General features: G+C 40.6%; 1 protein-coding gene across 26 annotated transcripts in view; it reads left to right on the forward strand.

Moving 5' to 3' along the window:
- The window catches only part of camk2g2 (calcium/calmodulin-dependent protein kinase (CaM kinase) II gamma 2), a 63269-nt gene that overhangs the window by 17622 nt on the left and 24587 nt on the right, over positions 1 to 21060 (forward strand). For all 26 annotated transcript variants that reach the window (XM_041049781.1, XM_041049788.1, XM_041049787.1 and 23 more), the window contains exons 3-5: positions 14599 to 14658; positions 17381 to 17435; positions 18416 to 18481. In XM_041049781.1, coding sequence (XP_040905715.1) covers positions 14599 to 14658; positions 17381 to 17435; positions 18416 to 18481 — 181 coding nt within the window. The remainder of the gene's footprint in view (positions 1 to 14598; positions 14659 to 17380; positions 17436 to 18415; positions 18482 to 21060) is intronic.

Raw genomic sequence — 21060 nt, forward strand, 5'->3', positions numbered from 1 at the left:
TTGAGTTTAACAGAGATTAAAAAACCATTAGAGCAGTGGAAGTGTTTTTGAGAAAATTTGTAAATTAATGTTGAAAAACAAAGCTAAGAGCAGAAGAATGGTGAGTACGACAAAACTCTTGTTGTACTGATTAGTGCTGTAGAAATTATTAAACATATTACACTGAATTTTCAAGACATAGGTAAACATAGATGAAGTTTTGAGTCTAAAAAGTAAATTAAACTCACAAATCTCATGAAGTTCTTGTTGACTTAAACTAGCGGCAGGGTCATGCTCTCAGCTCTAATGCTGATAAGCTTTCAAATGTACTTAATGACATGTGGCACAGGAGCTGGCAGAGCAGTTGTGATAAATCTAATTTACCTTTAATCTCATGTTGTATTTGCTTAGCCACAGTGCAGTATAGTTGAGATAGCAGGAGGAAAAAATTGGACTTGCAGCACTGTAAGAAACCACCGGTGGCTGCTGTTTATATTTCGCTGTTATTACTTTTGGGGGATGCTGTGATGTCAGTGTTTCCACTTAGTGAACGGAGCGTCAAACTTTCACATGCTGGACAGCCTCCTGCTCTGGTCGATTATTTTAAGAGAACAGTAAAACTAAGACCATTAGTTTGGGGTCACTGGGCAAAAATGATGAGATGATGATGCAGCACTAATGCCCAGGATTTTCTCAGTTCAAATTTAATGAAAAATGAAGGTTAAAAAGGGATTCTGCACAATACCACAATACTTTTAAATAAAATATTTTCCCTCTTTGGTGCAGGGATCTTTTCTGGGATGACAGTGTTGGTCTGTTGATCCAACAGTTTGATGCAGAGTGATTACCATTAAAAGAGGTTCATGATCCGTAAAGGATGAATCTTCAGGATGAAGAAAACTTAAAAACACAATGATCTTTGGGCGGATTCCGCAGATTTGTCTGTGGATAAAGTGGATTTTTGGACATTTATTTGCTCTGGAGATAATAATATCCAGTAAAAGTGTAAGCCACACTGAATATAAACCTGTTTATTATGCCTGTGTGTTTAGATTTAACTTCTAAAGTTTTCAAAGTACCTTAATTGCTAGGCCTGTGTGGCAGACTATGTGCTGCAGCTTTAACAGCTGACTGTGTCGATGCAGGGGATAAATAAGGGAGTCAAACTACTCACCTGGTGTACACATGTCCCTTTCACCTCAAGTAGTATTTTTATCTCATGTCTCTCCCTCTCCTCAACTCTAGTAGAGTTCACAGTCTTGAAAATTAATATTTCAACTGAAAAACTCTCCCTCAGTGAACTTATTTGCAGTAGTAGGATAATATTGTAGTTATTGACATGTGTCATGCACATACCTTTATCAGTTTATCTCACTCACATTACAGCTTGTCTGAGTAAGCATAAATTAATTACTTGTTGATGTTTCATATTACTTGTGACATGTACTGTACGGTATGCACGTTTTAATTATGTACATGATCCACAAAGGTCACTGAGTGAAGTGTCTTCACAAAATCAGAGCAGCTTAACGAGTAATGTTAGAGAGAAAATAAACATTTTTCAATGAAATGTTACACCTGCAAAAAAGCCTGCAGGTGTAAGGCGCTCTGTGAATCCATCAACATGGAAACACTGAACACTCATGAAGTCGTAATTTATTTGTGTTTCTTATTTACTTAAAGACAAGAGACGTTGTAAGTACTGAAAATGCTGGACATTAATAAATAATCGTATCAGCTTATAACTACATTGTGTTATAGGTACAGATGCTCCGAATATTCGGCTGCCGAAAATTTTCGGCCGCAAAACGGCCCAAAAGTGCATTTCCGGTTTCCGGCCGAAAGACTTTATCACCGAAACAACATGGCCGAAACCGGATGTTGTGATGACGCAAGCGAAAACCGCGGCCGGTACGAGCGTGTCTGGCAAGGCTGCTGTGTGGACGTGTTTCAGTAAATCTGAGAAAGACACACGGATAGCGATTTGCAAAACATGTAATGTCGAAATTTCAAGAGGAGGTGCATCTGCAGAGAATTTCTCCACGTCGGGTTTAATGTATCATCTGAAATCCAAACATCTCGATCGCTGCCCTGAATATGAGAGGAATGCAGCGCAGAAAAGGAAAATCCCTCCGAGCACGCCCACTCCGTCTGTGGCGGACGTTTTTGAAAAGGCAAGGAAGTTTAAAACTTAAAGCGCTGCAACTCTTGGTGCATTTGTTGTTGTTAAAGGCCTCCGGTTAACATATGGGCTATGGCAATCTTTGTTTTGATACACTATTATGTTGTAGTCCTACAGCGAAAATTTTAAAATGCACTTGACTTATATGCACTTTGTGTTTTTATGAGAGAACATGTTTAATTTTACAGTCTTGTTTAAATTCTTTGAAACGTTCATATTAATTTATGTAATCGCAATGCCTTGCAATTTTAGTGAGGTTAGTACACGGTCAATGCAAAGGTACCAATAAGTGGCATAATTCTTTCGGTGTTTCGGTTTTCGGCCTAGGTTTCCTCATTTTCAGTTTTCGGTTTCGGCCAAGAATTTTCATTTCGGTGCATCCCTTGTTATAGATATTAATCTGTTTATATCTTGCTTATAAATGGTAAATAGTTTGACTGAACAACAGTCGAAATCCCAAAAATATTCGTTTACTGTCACATAAGACATAAAAATAGTAAGTCCTCATAAATGAACAAACTGATTTTTGGTATTTATGATTGAAAAACTGCACAATCAGTTTTCAGAATGTTTGCCGATTCGTTTTCTGTCGATTCACTAAGTCTTTTAATGTCAGTGGATGTCCTCCATGGTTACTGTGTAAAAGAGCTGCAAGAAGACTTTCAGGCAAAGGTCAGGACCCCAAAAATAATTTCATTCTTCCTCGATACCTTCCTGTTTGCTGCCCTCTTGCCATGTTGTAAACGCCCCCAGCTTTTGGGATCATAAAGGAGAGCCCATACCCCCTTCTGCTATTTCCCCACAGGAAGAAGTTTAAAGGAGGTGAAGCTGTAGTCATGTTTGTTATCCCGTTGGTCAGAGTGAACTTTTCTAACTAAACGCTCTAGGGGGTCCTGGCAGGGGCGCACAGACTCTTTGCACAATGCTGCGCAGCAACCTGATGTTAATGGTCTCTCCCAGCAGGTCAGCTAAGGTCTGTTTAAGCTTCATTTAATGGCTCAACTTAACACACCCGGTGCGCCACACACACCGACTGAAGACTGTTTCTTTAAGCATGCACGACATTATGCGGAACAGAGAACATTATAGTGAAAAACAAAATGAGAGGAAAGGAGGATACACAGTGTGTCACTACATGTTTTGGTTGAGTTCCTCCGATGTCTCTCAGACCCCAACACACACAAACACACATTCAGACTACTGTGCTGTTGTTTTTCATCCTCAATTTGAGAACAGAGAAGCATCGAAGAACCATGACTGAGCAAGTCCTCTTCTCATAATCATAAGTTTAACTTGAGCCACAGCGTATTTCACAATGTGAACTCACGACTTGCGCAAAAGTTGAAATGACCGGGAGCAGCCACAGGGACAGAGCAAATTAAACTTGAATTACATTATTTTGTAGATGTGACATGCTCGAGAGGTGGAAATGAAGGCACAGTTTTCTACAGCTGTGCAAAGCTGTACACTTAAAGCAGAGCAAAGGCGAGGACACGTCATTATTAAGTAATGAAAGGTGTTTGATTTTGTGTTACAGTATGCTTTGAACTGGAATCACCAGGAAAAGGAGGGGAAGCAGGTTCATGTAAACATAAGTAGGTGGGAGATGCTGCAGTTCTTACTGATCTCATGAGATAGTACTGCCTCTTATGGGTATCAGCATGAAGCTAAATCTCCTCTAAAATTCTGCTTTTGCATAGACGCTGAAAAGTGATGTCTACAAGCATATTCTTTTTACAAACTTAGTACAAAGTACTTGCTGGGTGTCAACAGAAATGCAGTTAACTGTCTAAGGTCCAGTCCTGAGAGAAACCTGCTGTAATGGAGGCTGAGTTTTTGTCTTCGTTGAGTCTTCTTGGAAACCTCTGTTGATGTAGGTTGACATCTAAGAATGACCATTTGGTTCATTTTTGTGTCTGTTAACCTTCACATTGTGGCTTCATGGTTGGGATTTTTCTTGTGCAGTGATGTGTGGTGTCCTGCCATCTGTTTATTTATGCACCTGGACTGATTCATAGTTTGACAGTTTTTGACATTAATTGCAGGACTTTATACAAAACTGGTCAGGGTGAGATTTCTAATTGTGAATTTACATGAGACGGCCAAAATACTGTAGTCACTTTAAGTCATGAGTTTTGGTGATCCTTTGCTTTATAGATTTGAGCATCTTAGCATCATATCTCAAAGCATGTCTCTGCCAACCTCACAGAGGCTGGAGTATGGCTGTAGACTCTTGTCTTTCCTGTTTCTTTTCTTCTAATCTTTTCTTCCTCATGGCTGAGTTGTGGCAGTGCACTAGGTCCGTCTCTGGGGTCCGGTAGAGCAGAGCTGGTGTCTGTCTCTGTCAAATTAGCATACTGCAGAGGATGGATGAAAAAAAAGTGGATGGTTGGGGTTTAGAGGGCGAGGTGTTTCAAGGATTGGGTGTTCGTCCTGACACACATGGAAATGCAAAACAAGAAATTACTGTTTAACAAGCAGGCTGCCTACAGTTTGGAGGGATTATTTGACCATCAAGGTGCTAGCTTAGCCTCGGTGACAGCACATAGCTCTCCAGAAGTCCTGACTTAGAGAAGGTTGGTTACACAAAAAAAACTCAAAAAAGAAAACCCAAGCAATCCCAAATGTACCATGTCCTGGAACAGTGTGCCCGCTGAACACAGACCAAACTGATATCAACTCTCCATCAAACTCACAGTAAGACAAAGCACAACCTGACCCCCAAATATCAAAGTAATTTAGTGTGTAATGTAATCCTGAAAAGAGTAATCACATTACTGTAACATGTGACTAAGTAATGTGTTACTGACTGAGACCAGCCATGAATATAGTAGAGAATGAAAGTACCAACTTACTACTGGTGGTAAAACTTTTAGCCACAAGTATCATGTTTTGGGTTTTATTAGCGTCACCATTGTCATCAGACTTTATCAGCACTATATCTATCTTTCCCCTTATTATCTCCTCCATTGCTCCTCATCATGTTTACATCATTACACTGCTGGCTTCGGGTAGGCGACGTGAGCCTCAGCTTTGGCCCACTGACACCAGACTGACCTCTCACAGGCGTCTGACTGGAGTCGCTTGTCGCTGGAGGAAGCAGTGACGGGAAGGGAAAGAAAAAAGATATCTTATAAAATCTTATATTGTCAGAAACTCGCCTCCTTCTTTCTCGTTTCTCTGTACACCTCCATCTGTCAGCCTTTCTCTGTTTCAGTTTCTGTGTCTCCCACTTTCTGTCTCATTTTGTCTCTGTCTCCGTGCTTGGTGATGCAGGGCGAGCCGGGTCACTGTGATTCAGGACTGTAAGCCGGAGGAGGATTGGATCTATTTATAGTCTGGTCTGCTCTGGGCCACGCTGACCCGAAGTCTCTGTCTGTTTTTCTTTCTGTCTGCCTGTCAGTTTCTGTCAGTCTGTCATTCATTTATCTCATATCAGCTGGTCTCCCTTTTGTCCTGTCTTACCCTCAGATAAGGAGACAGTGTCTTCCAGTGTTTAAGAAGCTCTACCACACATTACAGCTATGTCTTTGATATGTTCACACACTTACTCATGTCTTTTTTCTTTAAAGTTTTTTCTAATTTTCTTCTTTTAGTTGAGATAAGGACAAAACTACATTGGTCCATTTCCCTATTGTCCCGAACACTGATCCTGAAGAGATGAATTAATTATGAATTAATCTAATGCTTTTTTTGATTAGTCAGTTAACCCCTTAACGCTCCGACGGCCCGCCGGCGGAGCGGTTTTTTTGTACCTACATAACTACTGCATTTAAGGTGGTGCGCATGCAGCGTATCATTTGAAAGCTGAAAGTCTTATCTTTTCAGCGATATAAACCTTTACAAGATAAAACAACGACTTTAGGTAGAACTAAACCATCTTCTAAAAAACAACAAAGTAATAACTGTCGTCGCTCACTGTTTTTATTTTTTTACTAGTCGCCCTGCGGTTCAACACGCAGCGCAACAACAACAAAAATGGTCTTGTTTTGTCGGGAAAAGTCTAAAGAATCACGTCGAGTTGAAAAATGCGGTCAAAAACATTTCTTTAGGTGCATAAATGATCAAAAGTTGCAATCGAATTTTTCCGACTGAAAACTACAGTGCACTATTGCTCCTTCGTTTCTACGTTTTGTCGCCTCTGTTTTGTTTTGAAAATTAATACCATGGAGCTTGGTTTGTAGTCCCTGCCCTCTGCTTTTGATTGACACCTCATTTGACCATCCAGGAAGATCTATGGCCCCCCCACAGCCAGAAATAGCCAATGAGCGACTCTAACACGTTAAAGTGCACCGCCCACTCTGACGCTTGTCTTCTCCGCCTATCATATCTTACGCTGAATCTGATCTAATGGCCGTGTAGCCAATGAAATTGCAGTCGCGGGGAAGCGTCACATGTTGTGATTGTAGAAGGAGGAGGGGCTACAAGACCGTGCGTAAACAAATATACTGGATGTCAGCTAGTCGTGCGTACGTGCGTAAAAACAGTAGTGATTTTCTTATGGCTCGGCTCGCTAAAAAGTGCCGGTTCTTTCAGCTCCCCAGGTTCTCCGCAGATGTTTTTTGTTGCTTAAATTGATTTATTAACAAAATAATGTAAAATTACGTGTAAAATTAATTAATTTTCCTGCGGTCACTCATTTTGTCACCTTCTCAGCGTGTTGTCTCTTTAGGGGCTGTTCTCTCTCTTTCTCTCCTGTGTCTGTAACCCCCGCTACCGCAACCCCCCCCCGGCTTAGTGCGGACACGCCGCACGTCACGTAGTTGACCAATCACGTGAACGAAAAAACAAAAACAAAGCGGCTGCGGCTCCCGTCGTTCACTTCATAGATGGCCATTGCGGTCGCGACCGACACATCACTTAGAAACAGGAGAGAGCAAAAGGGCCATGTGGCGGTGGGTTTTTGTTCCCAGCAATCAAGAGCACACAGTTTGACCAATCAACTGTCTGAAGACTGAGATCCGTTGATTAAATGAGTCAAGTCTCTTACTTTACTGCATGGCATGCTGAGAATAACGTGATGATGTCATCATCTGCCGCTTATATGGGTCCAGGCCCAGGTTGCGGCCGCCCAGTCCACACCGAAATTCTACGGTGGGCTCACCACCTGTGGGCTCACCACCTGGGGAGGTGGAGGTGGTGCCGTCCAGAGTGGGGCTCAAACCCACGATCCTGAGATATTGAGTCTCATGTTCTACCAATTGAGCTAACCAGGTGGCCAAACTTAGGAAGGTGAAATTGTAAATATGTAAACAGTTTGCTGTGAATAGTATGTGATTCATTCACATAAAGGCGTTGATTTCTGACCATAGCACTTTTTCTGACTAATTTCTTATAATGCAGGTTTAGTTTCAATAGAATAATGAGCATTCAATGTGTTCTCTCTTCCATAACGATTTTTGTACTACTAATTGTGAATATGAATATGAATATTAATATGAATATTAATATATTGGAGGAATCAATATGGAATATGATTCCTCTAAGTGTCACCTTTCATTAGAGCCGTCATTGATGTCTGTATGTTGAAGCATTCAGGAGTTATACACTTGGCACCTGGCGTGCCCAAGAGCTATCCAAAGTGGCCATTTTGGATAGCTCTTGAGAACGCCTGGACATACCCACTGAAAAACCTGTGCAAAACAGTCAATTTTTTGTACAATTGCTATGAAATTTTAACATGGAATGGGTAGGACTTCAGTCTACAGAAATATGTTGTCATCTAATCCTATCCTACAAGCCCAGGTTATTAGAAAGATGCATTTTAAAAAAAAAATCCAGGCAAGGAAAAAAAAAATTTTTTTTTCTGTGTTTAATATTCTCTTACTCGATACCAGTTACACCTACAGTAGATCAGACTGCTGAAATAAAAACTTTAGAGTGTTACCTTCACAAAGAGACCAAACTTTTGAATGTCCTTCTAAGGGCTCAAGAACAGCTTTGAATTTAATTTGGGCATGTTTTTGACAGGTGTTTTGGGCAAATTAGGCCGGAGTGTTAAGGGGTTAATTGATTGGTCTATACTGCCCTAAATGATAATAAATGCTAACCTCAAAATACTTCAGTTCATCCTTGAGTAATGACTTTTCTTTAATTTGTCTGAGCAGCAGTCAAAGAACTGCAGGCGACTGGAAAACATCACCTTGGGCTTCTTAGATAGCAGAGTCTTAAATTAATTAGCATTTTGCCAACAGAAAATCAAGTGTCTGTTATGTAAAATCTATTATGTTACACACGGTACTTGCCTTATATTTATTAAATATCTCATATATTTGCTGAGTTTTCTATCACTTGAACAGGGGACACACCCAGTTTCATCCTGTGTGTTTGACTCATAGAATCAGAGCTTCCAGAAGTGGTCTGTGTGTATTTGGGTTGTGTTGTTGTTGTTGTTGTTGAGTGTGTGTGTGTGTGTGTGTGTGTGTGTGTGTGTGTGTGTGTGTGTGTGTGTGTGTGTGTGTGCAGTGAGAGCCATGCTTTTAGTGGTGCTCACAGAGCTGTTTTCATTGACATGACTGGAATTTTGCAAAAGGCTTCAAATGGAATCACTAGGTTATCTAATGGCTTTGCTCAAATGAAAAAGATGTGTGCAACAACAACTCACACACACACACACACACACACACACACACACACACACACACACACTCAAGCACACACACATAGATGCACTCTAATACAGTACACTACTTGAAGTGTAAGCATATGTCAAAAAACTGCCTCCAACAGAAAGAATTTTTTTTACCTCCCAGTCACGCACACACACTGGCCTAAAGATTAAGTGACATTTTCGTATGTTAAGCTATTTTGTGCCACAGAAGGCCACAGATGTCTGTCTTATCTAACAGCATTAGCGGATGACACTTCATCTCCGCGTACGTACTGTATGTACACACACATATCGCATCACACATCGCTGGCTTGTTTGTGCATGTGAGTATCGATTTCAGGAGCCTGCTAATTGATTTACATATTTAAAATGAACTGAATCTAATAAAATGAAACCACTGGATGCCTGGAGTGGTACACGAAGTGCATCCAAATTTGCGAAAGCCAGCAACGTGGTTTCCTGCATGGTCAGTTGTGATATGAAGTATAAGTGATTTACAGCAAATAGGCTTAACCCTACAAAACCTCTGGTGCAATGGAAGTTATTTCTGTCAGTTTATGGCTGTTGTACATTTGAATCAAGGCACTGCACACACGTGGTGTGTTAGAGGCTCAGTCTGTGTTTCCCATAAAATTCAGACTGTAAGCATAAATAAATAGATATGCTGTAGTACTTGTAATTTTAAACAGCGTGGCATAAAAAAAAAAATTTGTGTCGTGACAGTATTGTGGGGTAGTTGTATGCGACTGCTTCGGAACAACAGCAGCTGTGCATGAGTGGCTCCGTGATAAAGTTGCTTAAAATGGAGAAGCTGTTCCATGTGTGTGCTGGTTGTGTCTAATCAGCGACTCATCATGCTTATATCCAGCTATGCTTAGGGAGCAGGTTGCCAGGTTTGTTCCAATCAGATGATGAAGAACAGTACATGGCAACCATGACCTCTGTTGACTCAGACTGCTCGGTCTCTGACAGTCCCTGAGGAGAGGAGACTTTGACAGAGCTGCAGACTGACACAGTGACTATTTAAAGACCAGTAGTGACAGCTATAATCTTGACAATGTCTGTCAAACTTGTGACATGCATACTGTAAATAAACATTTAACTTCTTACTGTTTCCACTGCTAAAACTCAGTATTGTTGCAAAGTTATCGAATCTTGTCTTTCTTTTTCAAAATACTTGGTGGTGGGATGGTTGGTCTTTTTTGGGGGGCAAAGATTTGTCATGAACAGGATTTCAGCTGAAGGAGGTGCCGTGTTTGGTATTAGCTGCACAAACTACCAGTTCAGCAACAAAAATCTGCAGACATTGCAGAGCAAAAACACCACAACCATAACCACATGGCACCAAAATATAAGAATAACAGTGGCAAAGTTTAGTTCTTGGTGTTCACTCCTGTGTTCTCTTTGTTGGCATTTATTGTTAAGTGTTGTCTATCTCTTTCCCTGCAGGCAGAAGTTAATTGATGCACAGAGGGGAGGGGGTAGGGATCGTTTTTCAAACAGTGGATGTGGGCTGAAAGAAGCCATCTATCCATCCACCCATTCACCCACTGCTCCCGTCTGTTCAGAGCTCCTAGATGAGATAGTAATAAGGGGAGGGCTGGGTGGATAAATGAATATGATGATGTGCCACGCCGTAGGTCATCACTCAGTCCAATTGGACTAAGTGCTGTGCGTTGTTCTCTCCGGAGTGGACACTATGATATCACAACATCTCTCTGGAAAGGGGCGTGAGTGTGTGTGTGTGGGTTGGGACAGTAAAGGCAGGCCATGGGTTTGACTTTTCATTATTTAGTTTAAACTTTTTCACCATTTAGTTTAAATCGAACAGAGAAACGTTACCAAGGAGCAGCACACACCAGATCCCCCTCTATGTGTAATTTACTATTGAAGCTCACCACAGTGATAATGTGGTTTAACATGACAAAGTCTGCAATTAATCATTTCTTCATGACAGTTTTAACTGTCTTTAGTTTCCCTGTATTATTTATTGTTTTTGGTTTCAGCCAGTGAACACCAGCCTGGGCAGCTTGTTTTCCTTTGGTTTTGTTTATTTGTCTGTTTGTATCCTGGAGTTGAGCAATGTGTGTTGAGGACCTTTAATGGTGGATAAATTCTAAGCTCCCAGTGGACTATACTGGGAAATCCTGCCACAGTTAATCCAGTGTGATATTTGATGTTTAGGTTTGATTATCAGCTTGCCCTTTGCGTTGATTTTATTCAAGGCTACCCAGCTGCGTGTCTGCATTACCGTGTGGGAATTAAAGGCTATTACCACAACAGTAAGACACCAACATGTTGACAACAGTTACACACCTTAATTACATAAAGTCCAGGTAGGTCTAATTTGCCCCTTTCAATTGGTTCTGTCCCTCACTTCTAATTACTCTCTACTGATTGTGTTGGTTCTATAAAGAGCCTGCAGTTACCTTCTATATGTGACACCGATCAGCCTCTGTTAAGCTGCAGTCGGTTACTCTTGTTTCTATTGTTTTCTATACAATTTATGCTTTTGAAGCCTGTACTTATTCTCTCATCTTTCTATTGAAACTCCTCAGTCAGCTTCTAGTGTTTCTAAGCAGCCAGCTGCCAAGACTGTCTGCCATCACAAGCATAATAAAGCCATCATCTCAGGCCAGCATTGAAAAAATAGTCCTATTTTTGCAGGCATCCAACTTCTAAGAATACAAGCAGCCAAAATAGCCCATTATGGCTCTGAGAAGAAGGTTGAGGAATGTCTGCAGCGTGCTTTGATTTGTCATCCTCTGAACACACTGGTCAGATTAAAGCTTGTGTGTGTGTGTGTGTGTGTGTCTGTGAGGCCATGAACAAAATCATGGATGTTGAACAGAACAGCACAGGCCTGCATGCACGGACGTCTGTATACAGACACATGCAGGATAAAAGCCGCAGCTGATTGGCTTAGCCCTGTGGGTCAGAGTTTCAGGGTCAGGCACAGGGTAGTGTTTTATCCCTCCGTGTGTTTTCCTGCAGGATCTTGTGGGTGGTGTGGACAACAGATTTGACAGGAAATCAATGCACAGACCTTTACATCTCTAATCAAGACGTGACTTTACATACACAGGTCCCACCTATAAACCAGCGACAGCCAGTGGTAAACATGGATTTGCCGCTTTTCTTTTTCTTTTTTTTTTTTCAATTAATTGATTTAATCTTTTGGTCAATCATTATAATTTCCCAGAGTCCAAGGTGCCATCTTGTATTTGTCTGACCATTAGTCCAAAAGTCAAAGATATTCAGTTAAAATGAAATAAAATGACAAATGTTTGGAATAAACAGTGCATTAGTTATCTAAATTCTTCCAGATGTGTGTTCTTTTTATTGACGTATTGAGATTTGTGATAAATATCGAGATTTGTTTAATTAGGATAGGATGCTTGAAATGCTAGCTCTCCACAATGACCATACTAGAATTAAATAGAATTATATTATTACTAAAGAAAGATCGCTCGTGTCAGTTCAGTATTGCTGCCTCTCCACAGCCAATTCCATTTAACTGTGCATATGTTTTACATGCTTTGTATGCACACAAGACCGCAAATTACATATTTACATTGTAGTCAGGGATTTGATTTTCCATTGCCTTTTAAAGGCCCCTCAGTGTTTGCTGTGGAGGAAGGAAATATTTCCTGTTCACTTTTCCTGCCTGTGTTTTTCCAGCCAGTCGGGGGATTTGAACAAACTGAAGCCTTCTCTAACCTCTGGGTTACCTCCATCCTATTAGCTGGCTCCATTGATTACAAACAGCTCAGTTAGTTTGCTCTCCAGTAGTGTGGGATTTCTGGTTTTGACTGTAACTTCTGCCCCAGTTGTCAGAGTTTACTTCCTGTACAGCTCTAAGTGACTGAACGCTTCGCCGCCAGAACTGTCAAAGATTAGGATGCCATGTGCTGACTGCCATTTGCAGTAAAGCTTATGTTCACACTTTGACATATGTAGCTGTACAATCAACAACCATTGTTCTTCTCTTTTTCTTCTTTTTTTGACTCCATCTCTCATTTCCAAAAAGTCCAAACGATAAGATTAGAAAATTACTCCGTCACTAATAACACTGATATATTTCTATTCTCCTTTCCACCTTGGATTGCGTTTGTGCTATTTTGACAATTTAATTTCTCACCTCTGACTCACTTGTACCTGTGATGTTTTAATCACTTGAGGATAAAGAAGGGGTGATGCAACAAGAGTCACTGTCGTCTTTGCAGTTATTTAGCAGGGTTTCTATCCTAGACACTTTTACTTTTATCTTTTACATGTTGGGCTTTGTATTAACCGAACTCCTTGAGAAAATTAAGACAATATTATGTTTTGCTAACACCAAAAACTGAGTCCTGGCTGAATGAATGTGATATGGACTAGAGTGAATTGTGAATTTTATAACAGAAGAGCTGCAACTAAAGTTTATCGTCATCAGGGTCTTTGGATCAGTTCATTTGTTAAACAAATGTCAGAAAATAATGAAAAAATACCATTTAAAATTTCTCACAGCCTATGGTGTTCTATGTAAACTGTTCAAAACTCATAGAGACAAAGAAAACTTTTTTTTTTTTGGACCAAATTGATGAATATTGGAAATTATTGCCATCTCAGCTCTAATGTTTTTGATTATCTAGACACTATGACACTGCCTAAAACCTTGGATGGGACGGGGGATTAGGGATGTCCAGTGTTTCTCCCTCTGTCACACACACACACACAGGCGTGTGCACCCACGTAAGCAACCCATCTGTCCCCTGAGACCAGCAGCTGGTGGGTGGTAGGAGAGACCGGTATGAACTTGACCTCTGACACCCTGCAACAGGAGATGCCATTCACTGTTTCTATCTACTGTATCTGTCCTACAACCAATCTGTCTGTCCTAAATGTGCAGCTACGCACACACACATACACAGACATCCTCCCCTCGCCATTAGAATCATTAACTGGACACTGATTATATTAAGGCCGGACCCACAAGACTAATTTCACTAAGTGCAAAAAAGCTTGTGCTAGAGGTTTTTTTTTTTGTGTGTGTGCGTGTGTGTGTGTGTAGGTGTGTTTGTGTGTGTGTACAGTATATAGCTGGGTATCTGTCTACTTGTGCAAGCTAATCTTAGTTGACAGACACTTGCCTCCTAGCTTGCCTGGTTTGCTGTGTCTTACCTTTATGACATCCTGTCACTGTGAAACTGTTTTGTCGTCCCCTCCAGGTCAAGTCAGTTGGATTTCGGTTGCAAAATGGCAGGTTTAGCAGAAAACTTTTGTTGTGAGTGGAGTAGGAGGAGCACGGGAGATTGGACAGAGAAAGTGAATTAAGTGCGCTTGTGTGTTTATGTGTTATAGATGCACAGTTAAAAGAAAATTTTTAATCAGTTCACATAGTCGCTAGTGCAGGCGTTTTTGAAATCTTCCCAAACAAGATATCAAGTTTTAATGGCTGCAAAAATCTTTGCTTTAGAGAAACTAAACAAATGATTTATTATTTATTAGCACTTAAATATTCAACATGTGTTAAAAGGTTATGTAGAAAAAGCTGTTTTCAAAATGCCACGTTGCAAAAGCGATACTGAACAAAATCAACTGCAGTCGGATTTAGTGAATGTTATGCTGCCCTCATTGTGGTATACTTGTACGTCTGTGCTGGCTTTGTGTTCTTCTGTGTTGACACTCCAAAGTGGGTTTATAAGAAGTGTGTTTTTTTTCCTGGTATTCTGGTCACTGTAGCTCACGTTGGACAAAAATAACACGTATAATAATTGCTTCTCTCTCCTGGTCCTGACATTGTGTCCTCACTGATTCCCCTCTCTCTGCTCTTTTCTGTCCTCAGATCACCAGAAACTGGAGCGGGAGGCAAGAATCTGTCGTCTGCTGAAACATCCAAACATAGGTGAGTCACCTTTGAGAGCCAGCAGACTAATGGATTAGTGGAACAGCGGTGTTAATTCAGAGCACTGAGAAAAGATGTTTTGAAGTAAAACTTTTCGGTTACTGCACCATATTTCTCATTTGGATTTCAGTCAGCATTGTGTTTTGTTGAATTTGGCGTTTTCCTCATTGTTTGGTGTCCCACAGATCACAGAGCTATATGTGTAAAAATAATAACAGTAACTGCAAAATCATTTCATTTGTTCTTTTAAAACTTCATCATGCTGGTCATCAATGGAAAGCATGTTTATCTGAGTGGTTCAACAGGGCTGTGAAGCTCCAGCTACACCTGGCCATAAAAACTCATTGGTTGATTTGTCTTCGTGTCCAGTTGTCCTGCTGCACTTTTCTTAAATTGGGACGATGAAGAATCCTGAGAGACGGACACTGTTCGTTCCGATACAGAAGTGAAAACCCTCCACTTCCCTTAAAGCTTAAACCTCATAGTCATTGTTTCATTTTCAACCCAGTGTGCTGGAATACAAAGCAACTGTGTCATTTTTTCGAAGTTAGGTTTCACCTCAGTGTTCAGTTTAATAATATCAGTGAAGCAAATGGCCTCGGATCATAGGCAAATCAGCCAGTTACCCGATATGTCACGGAGTGGGACATTTGCATGGTGCAACTGGCCAGCAGCCAAAGAGCTGAAGTGAGTCTGAACGCCAACACATGCACAGTCAGCTGGTTGCACTAATATGATCAACACTGTGTTTACTTTGTGTAGTGTGTGTGTGTGAGAGAGAGAGAGAGGGTGGATGGTTAATGGTCACTAGATGTTTGCCTCAGTATTCACAGCATCCCTCATGTCAGTTTAGTCAGCAGAGAGCCGACAGAAGTACTTTTCCTGACAGCTGTTTCTCCGTTTGACCTTTGCGTTGAAGCGTTCTCAGAGGTTTGTCTGCACGCTTGATGGTCCTCATATTCTGCAGCCTTGGACATACAGAGACTGCCCTTAAAAGAAAGAAAAGAAACAGCACTGGTTGTCTATCAAAACACCAATGTTTTCCTCACAAGGAATCTGTTACTGAACTTTGATGTGGTTGATGTCCGTCTCTTACAGTCAACATTGGTCTCTTTTTTCCCTTCTTCTTTTCATATTTACTTGGTAAACAGTATGAGAATGCAAAGCAGACGTAGTGGTTTATTATGTCTGAATTTCTGGCAGCAGTCTCAGATAACTTGAGATTCTGTGTGTGTTTTTGTGTGTGAAATCCAGACAATAGGCAGCGACCCCTTGGAAAGGAAGGAAATGGGAAAGTATCCTTGTGACCAAGTGTCTTATCATAGTGTGCTGCTGCCCAGTGCAAGCTATACACACACACACACACACACACAGTATGATAACAGCCTAATAGGTAGTCTACTGGTATCACTGGTCTCTCTTTCGTCTTCGTACCACCCGATTCCTTCGTCTTCATCATCCTTCATTTCTTTTCCTCCTACGACTGCTTTTTTTTTTTTTTATCTCATTCTGAAGGGGAGAGCTTGTCAAGTTTTTTTTTCCCAAAATGTAAGTCATCTGAAAGAGGAAGAAAGAGTAATACACCACATTTTCAGGCCTAATTTCAGGAACTCAAGCTGCTTCACCCACCTTGACACAGCAGGTCTTTAATCTGCCGGTGAAAACCTCATTAGTAGGTCGCTGTATTTCGAAACTGTGTTGGACTCAAGAGCTGCTGATTAAAGAAAAAAAGCTGTTGGATGAAGTTGTCTTTGATGGAAGCAACTCCTCCTGTGTGAAGAAGAAATAACCTTTCACCCCTCTGTGTTTGGTGACATTTCCTGCCTGATTTTGTGATGCTTTAACTGAGAGAAAACATAAAAAGAAATTAGTAATATCACATCGGTTACAGACTATTCTCTCAGCTTTCTCGTCCAAAAGCCGATCTGTTGTTGCCAACCGTCCAGGTGGCAGCAGGTTTAGAAATCGACCATCGAGTCCTGGGGTGAATAACTTCAGACAGGCAGGGAAAAAAACGGTCGACTGGAAACCTCATATCCTTGGAGGATGTGTGACTTTACCATGTGTGCGTTTGTTATGATTGTAAATAAACGTACCATTGTAACATTTGTGTGGATTTGTGTTCCTGTGGTAGCATCAGGATTTGTGTTCCTGTGGTAGCATTGTGTGGATTTGTGTTCCTGTTGTAGCATCAGTGATTAATGGCTGTTATTAGTAGAGATGCATTGATTGTCTGCCACATCAATGATAAGTTGTCATAGAAATCAACATATGAAATGTAGGTTTTGGTGAACTCTTCTGGGTTTTTGTGTTTCTTACGCTCCTTTTTTTTCATATTTTGCTAAATCATGATGCGTTTATGACTTTAGTATAATTTTCCTTTGTTCTCTTTTTCCTTTAAGGTGAGTTTAGGGGAGGTCGGTTGTAAAGTTTTTTATATCTGTTTTTTTGCTTTTATCTGGTTTTATGTTGTTGTGCGAGGTCAAATAAAACTAAACTAAAAACTAAAGTACAAAGTAATGCCTTACAGACCAACACTGATTATAAAACACAAGGAATGATAACCACAGCTGCCCCCCACACACTCGCATACACACAGAGAAAATTCCTCTAAGGTGATGATTCATAGAGTTTCTATATAGAAGATAATTAACATTATCAGTGTCATCTCACTCATTGGCTCATTTCTAACTGAAGTCTCTGTTTCTTTCTCCCTCAATAGTACGACTCCATGACAGCATCTCAGAGGAAGGCTTCCACTACCTTGTCTTTGACCTGTAAGTAAATCACATTAGCCAACGCGCTCACCCACACACAAACACACACACACACACACCCATACGCACACAGGTCATAGGGTCATGCTGGAGTTCCAGGATGAATTGCTTCACCTAAGCAACAAGTAAATTGATATTGTTTTCTGTTTTTATTTTCCATGACAGTCACCTTTCACAGCAGTACAGTGAATCAGCTTTTCCACTGAGCTGCCATCATGAAGGAAATGATTCTTTTTTTTTTTTTTTACATGTATAATGTTAATTTCAGTCCCTTTTCACAATGTTTACCCCACAAATAAAAAGGGACTGGCTGTTTCATACTATGACTTTGCGTCAGGGAAAAATATGAGAAAACCTGAAGTCTTTTCACATCTTTACTTATTTATACCATTAGGGTAAAATCTTCCACTGGAAATGTGAGGATTTTACCATGAAAGCACAAAGCGTGTGTTGATAATCAAATTTCATATTCCCCATCTCAATGAAAAACTTTCTAGTCTCTGATATACCTTTCAGCCAGATTACTTTAAATAAGGTTTTCCTCAGTTATTGTACATTTATGATTGTGACACTTTGGTATTCTTGATATTTTTGCGATTTGATTCCATGTAGCAGTATCAGATTGTGTTGGATAATATTCAGCACACAGTTGAAAAAAAAAATGTTCTGAATAAGCATTACTGAAAAATTCCAGTTGATGAAACAAGTCTTGTCAGTTTTGTGTCAGACGTTCAGATACACCAGACGTCTTGTATTATCAGCGACCAGTCAAGTGGCCTCTTAAAGAGCCAGTTAGAGCACAGGAGACATGTACATGAGAACACAGAGCGTGTTTGATCAATGAGGAGCGCTAACATCAACATAAATCGATATCCCTCCTCAAAAACCTTCAGTTGTACCACCTGTCACACCAGAGTCACTTTTTCTTTTTGTATATCAAAAAAGAGAAATAACTATTTTGTCTATGTGTCTATCTGCAGTGTCACTGGAGGAGAGCTGTTCGAGGACATTGTTGCTAGAGAATATTACAGCGAGGCAGATGCCAGGTACAGTATGTCATAATGCTAACATGTGAACATGTTAGTCATTTTTCCTGCATATGGTTATGAAAGCATCAAATGTTTTTTCCATTTCAGTCCGTGTTAACGTACTTTGTGCTTTGGCAGCAGAGGAAATGCTTGTGCAGTTTTCCGAAGCTGTTTTCAGAACACAGTATATGCCTTCTCTTTGGCCGTGTAACTCTGGGTTTTTAAATTTAATTTCATTAATAAATAATGACAAAGCTGTCCTATGTCTTAAAGCCATATTTTGAGCCTGTTGTCAGGAGTTGCAGTTAGTTTTTGCACTGCAGCATATTACCTGGCTGGACTGTGCAGGTTAAACCAATATCAAATACAATAAATCACTAAATTAATAATTCAATTGATTAAAGTACAAAAAAAGAATAGAGAAAAGATACAACCATAACTGTACTATGTGCTGAATATACACTGTACAATTATCGTAATATACAACACATTGTACTAGCTACAGTTATATACAATAGCTCTACATGATCAAATAAAAGCGTTACATCCAAACATTATTCCATATACAATACAGTTCTGCCAATACTTTAATAAAACAAAATTATCCAACTGCACATTGATAATCCAGCATTTTCAGGCTCTTCTAACTTCAGGGTCTAATAATCGTTTACAGCAGCGTTTACAGATGAGTTTAGTCTTATATTTGTTTCCCTCCTCTGCTCGAACCCTTCTTTTCTGTCTCTTTTCGATCATCGCTGATATAAACGAGCATCTCCATCTCTTCTACGTGGTGAGATCTCATGACATGATTCTTATGTCCTGACAATCTGAGTTCATAACCAAACATAAAATAAAAAACAGTGCTTCACCATGCTTCATCAGCTTGGCCTGCCTGTCTCTTACTAAAGCCTGATACAGGCCAGGTTAGGTTGGGTGTAAAGGTTTTCACCCTGGCCATGGAGAGGGTCTCAGTGGATTTCCGAGGCCCCTCAAGTCAAACCTTGTTGTGTTTACCAGAAACACAGCTTGATTGACTGGCCATGGCAGGATAAAATCTTGTGTTATTATAACCATCAAATGTATGCGCAGCCAGTTTCAGTGTCTCATCCTGCACCGATAGTTGAAGCCACAGACAAACAACAGCTATAAATATTATTTACGGACATTTCAGATTCACGGTGGTGATGAAACCACATTATATGGCACAGTTTGTTACATTTCTAGCCACAGATTTTTATACAGCACAACAATAAGGACTTTCACAAAACTTGTCAGGGCTGTCAGGCTCTAACTTTTGCTTGTCTAGTGGATGGGCACGTACCTTTGGGATTAGTTCTCCTCTGATATTGATCTGCACAGGTGATTCTACATCAAAGACTCCATTTTCAGCCAGAAGAAAAATGAAGGATAAAAGAAGGAAAGGCAGGTCAGACACAAGAAGAGGAGTACTGCAGACAGGGCAAGAGAAAAAATATGACAGCGCTAAAGACAGTAAGGACAGGAGCAAGGTAGTCTGATTGGCACTGTATTAGCTTCGCAGATGGGGGAGGCAGATAAAATGGGGTTTGTGAAATGCTGAAATGAGTATGGGGGGAGGAGATATGCAATAAAATGTGGAGTCCAGATTTAGCCTAAGTAGCCAGTAGCTCTTCTTTTGATTCTGTCTTACAGAGAGAGGACACCGCTCTCCCAAAATCCGCCTTTGTACACCCTCCTGCTTCAGACCCTGACTTCTCCTTCACTAATGTCAAGCTCAATTAAATTTAAAAGAAATAATAATAATTTTAGCTGCGCATCAGACCAGAAAAATTGCTGATATGCAAGCTTAGGACAAGCTTACATAAGATACCACACACCGCCTCAGCAACACACACACACCCTGCCCACTCCACTTTCTTCTACACAATCATTCACATAAAAATGCACCAAACTTTCCTCCATTGTGCACCACTTATCATCTTCTCCAAAGCCACATAGATCGCAAATGGCATCAGTATGAGGTTTCACAAACGATGGCAGGTACATTTACAGGTCTCAAAGGGCGCTCATGCTCATGTTCATGCAGGAGCCATAAATATAATGGTTGTTTGGATTGAATACTTCAACAAAACTGGTTCATATGACGTGTTTTCCGACCACATTGGAAATCAGACGTGTGTATATTTGGTCCAAAAGGCTGCACAGCAAGGGGGAGTGAAAAGCCGGTTGTCATAGAGAGGGGAGAGACATGGTATCATTATTTAAATAATGGGATAATGGCTCACAGTTTCAGACAGTCTCTCCTCGTAAAAGCACTCAAAGTAGTGCACTCACTGTTGTTCACATGAAAAGTGACAGAAATAGTTGTGAAATAAATTTAAAAAAAAGGGAACTAGAGAGATGTGTTCGAACCCTGACTCCTCTGTCCACCCGCCAGTCCAGGTGTTAACCTGATGTGGATGTCGGACTCTAGGTTTCAGACAGTTACAGATGTTGTTGGACAAAGCCCCCCACCTAATCTGATGTCAGGAAAGTGTTTTTTTGTGGGGGGGGGGGCTTGAAGCTTGTCCGCCATGCAACTTGCTGTCCCGTTGTCATGTAGCTGTTGTGGATTGACA

This window comes from Toxotes jaculatrix, chromosome 11 (genome assembly GCF_017976425.1).
Source record: "Toxotes jaculatrix isolate fToxJac2 chromosome 11, fToxJac2.pri, whole genome shotgun sequence".
Taxonomy (NCBI): Eukaryota; Metazoa; Chordata; class Actinopteri; family Toxotidae; genus Toxotes; species Toxotes jaculatrix.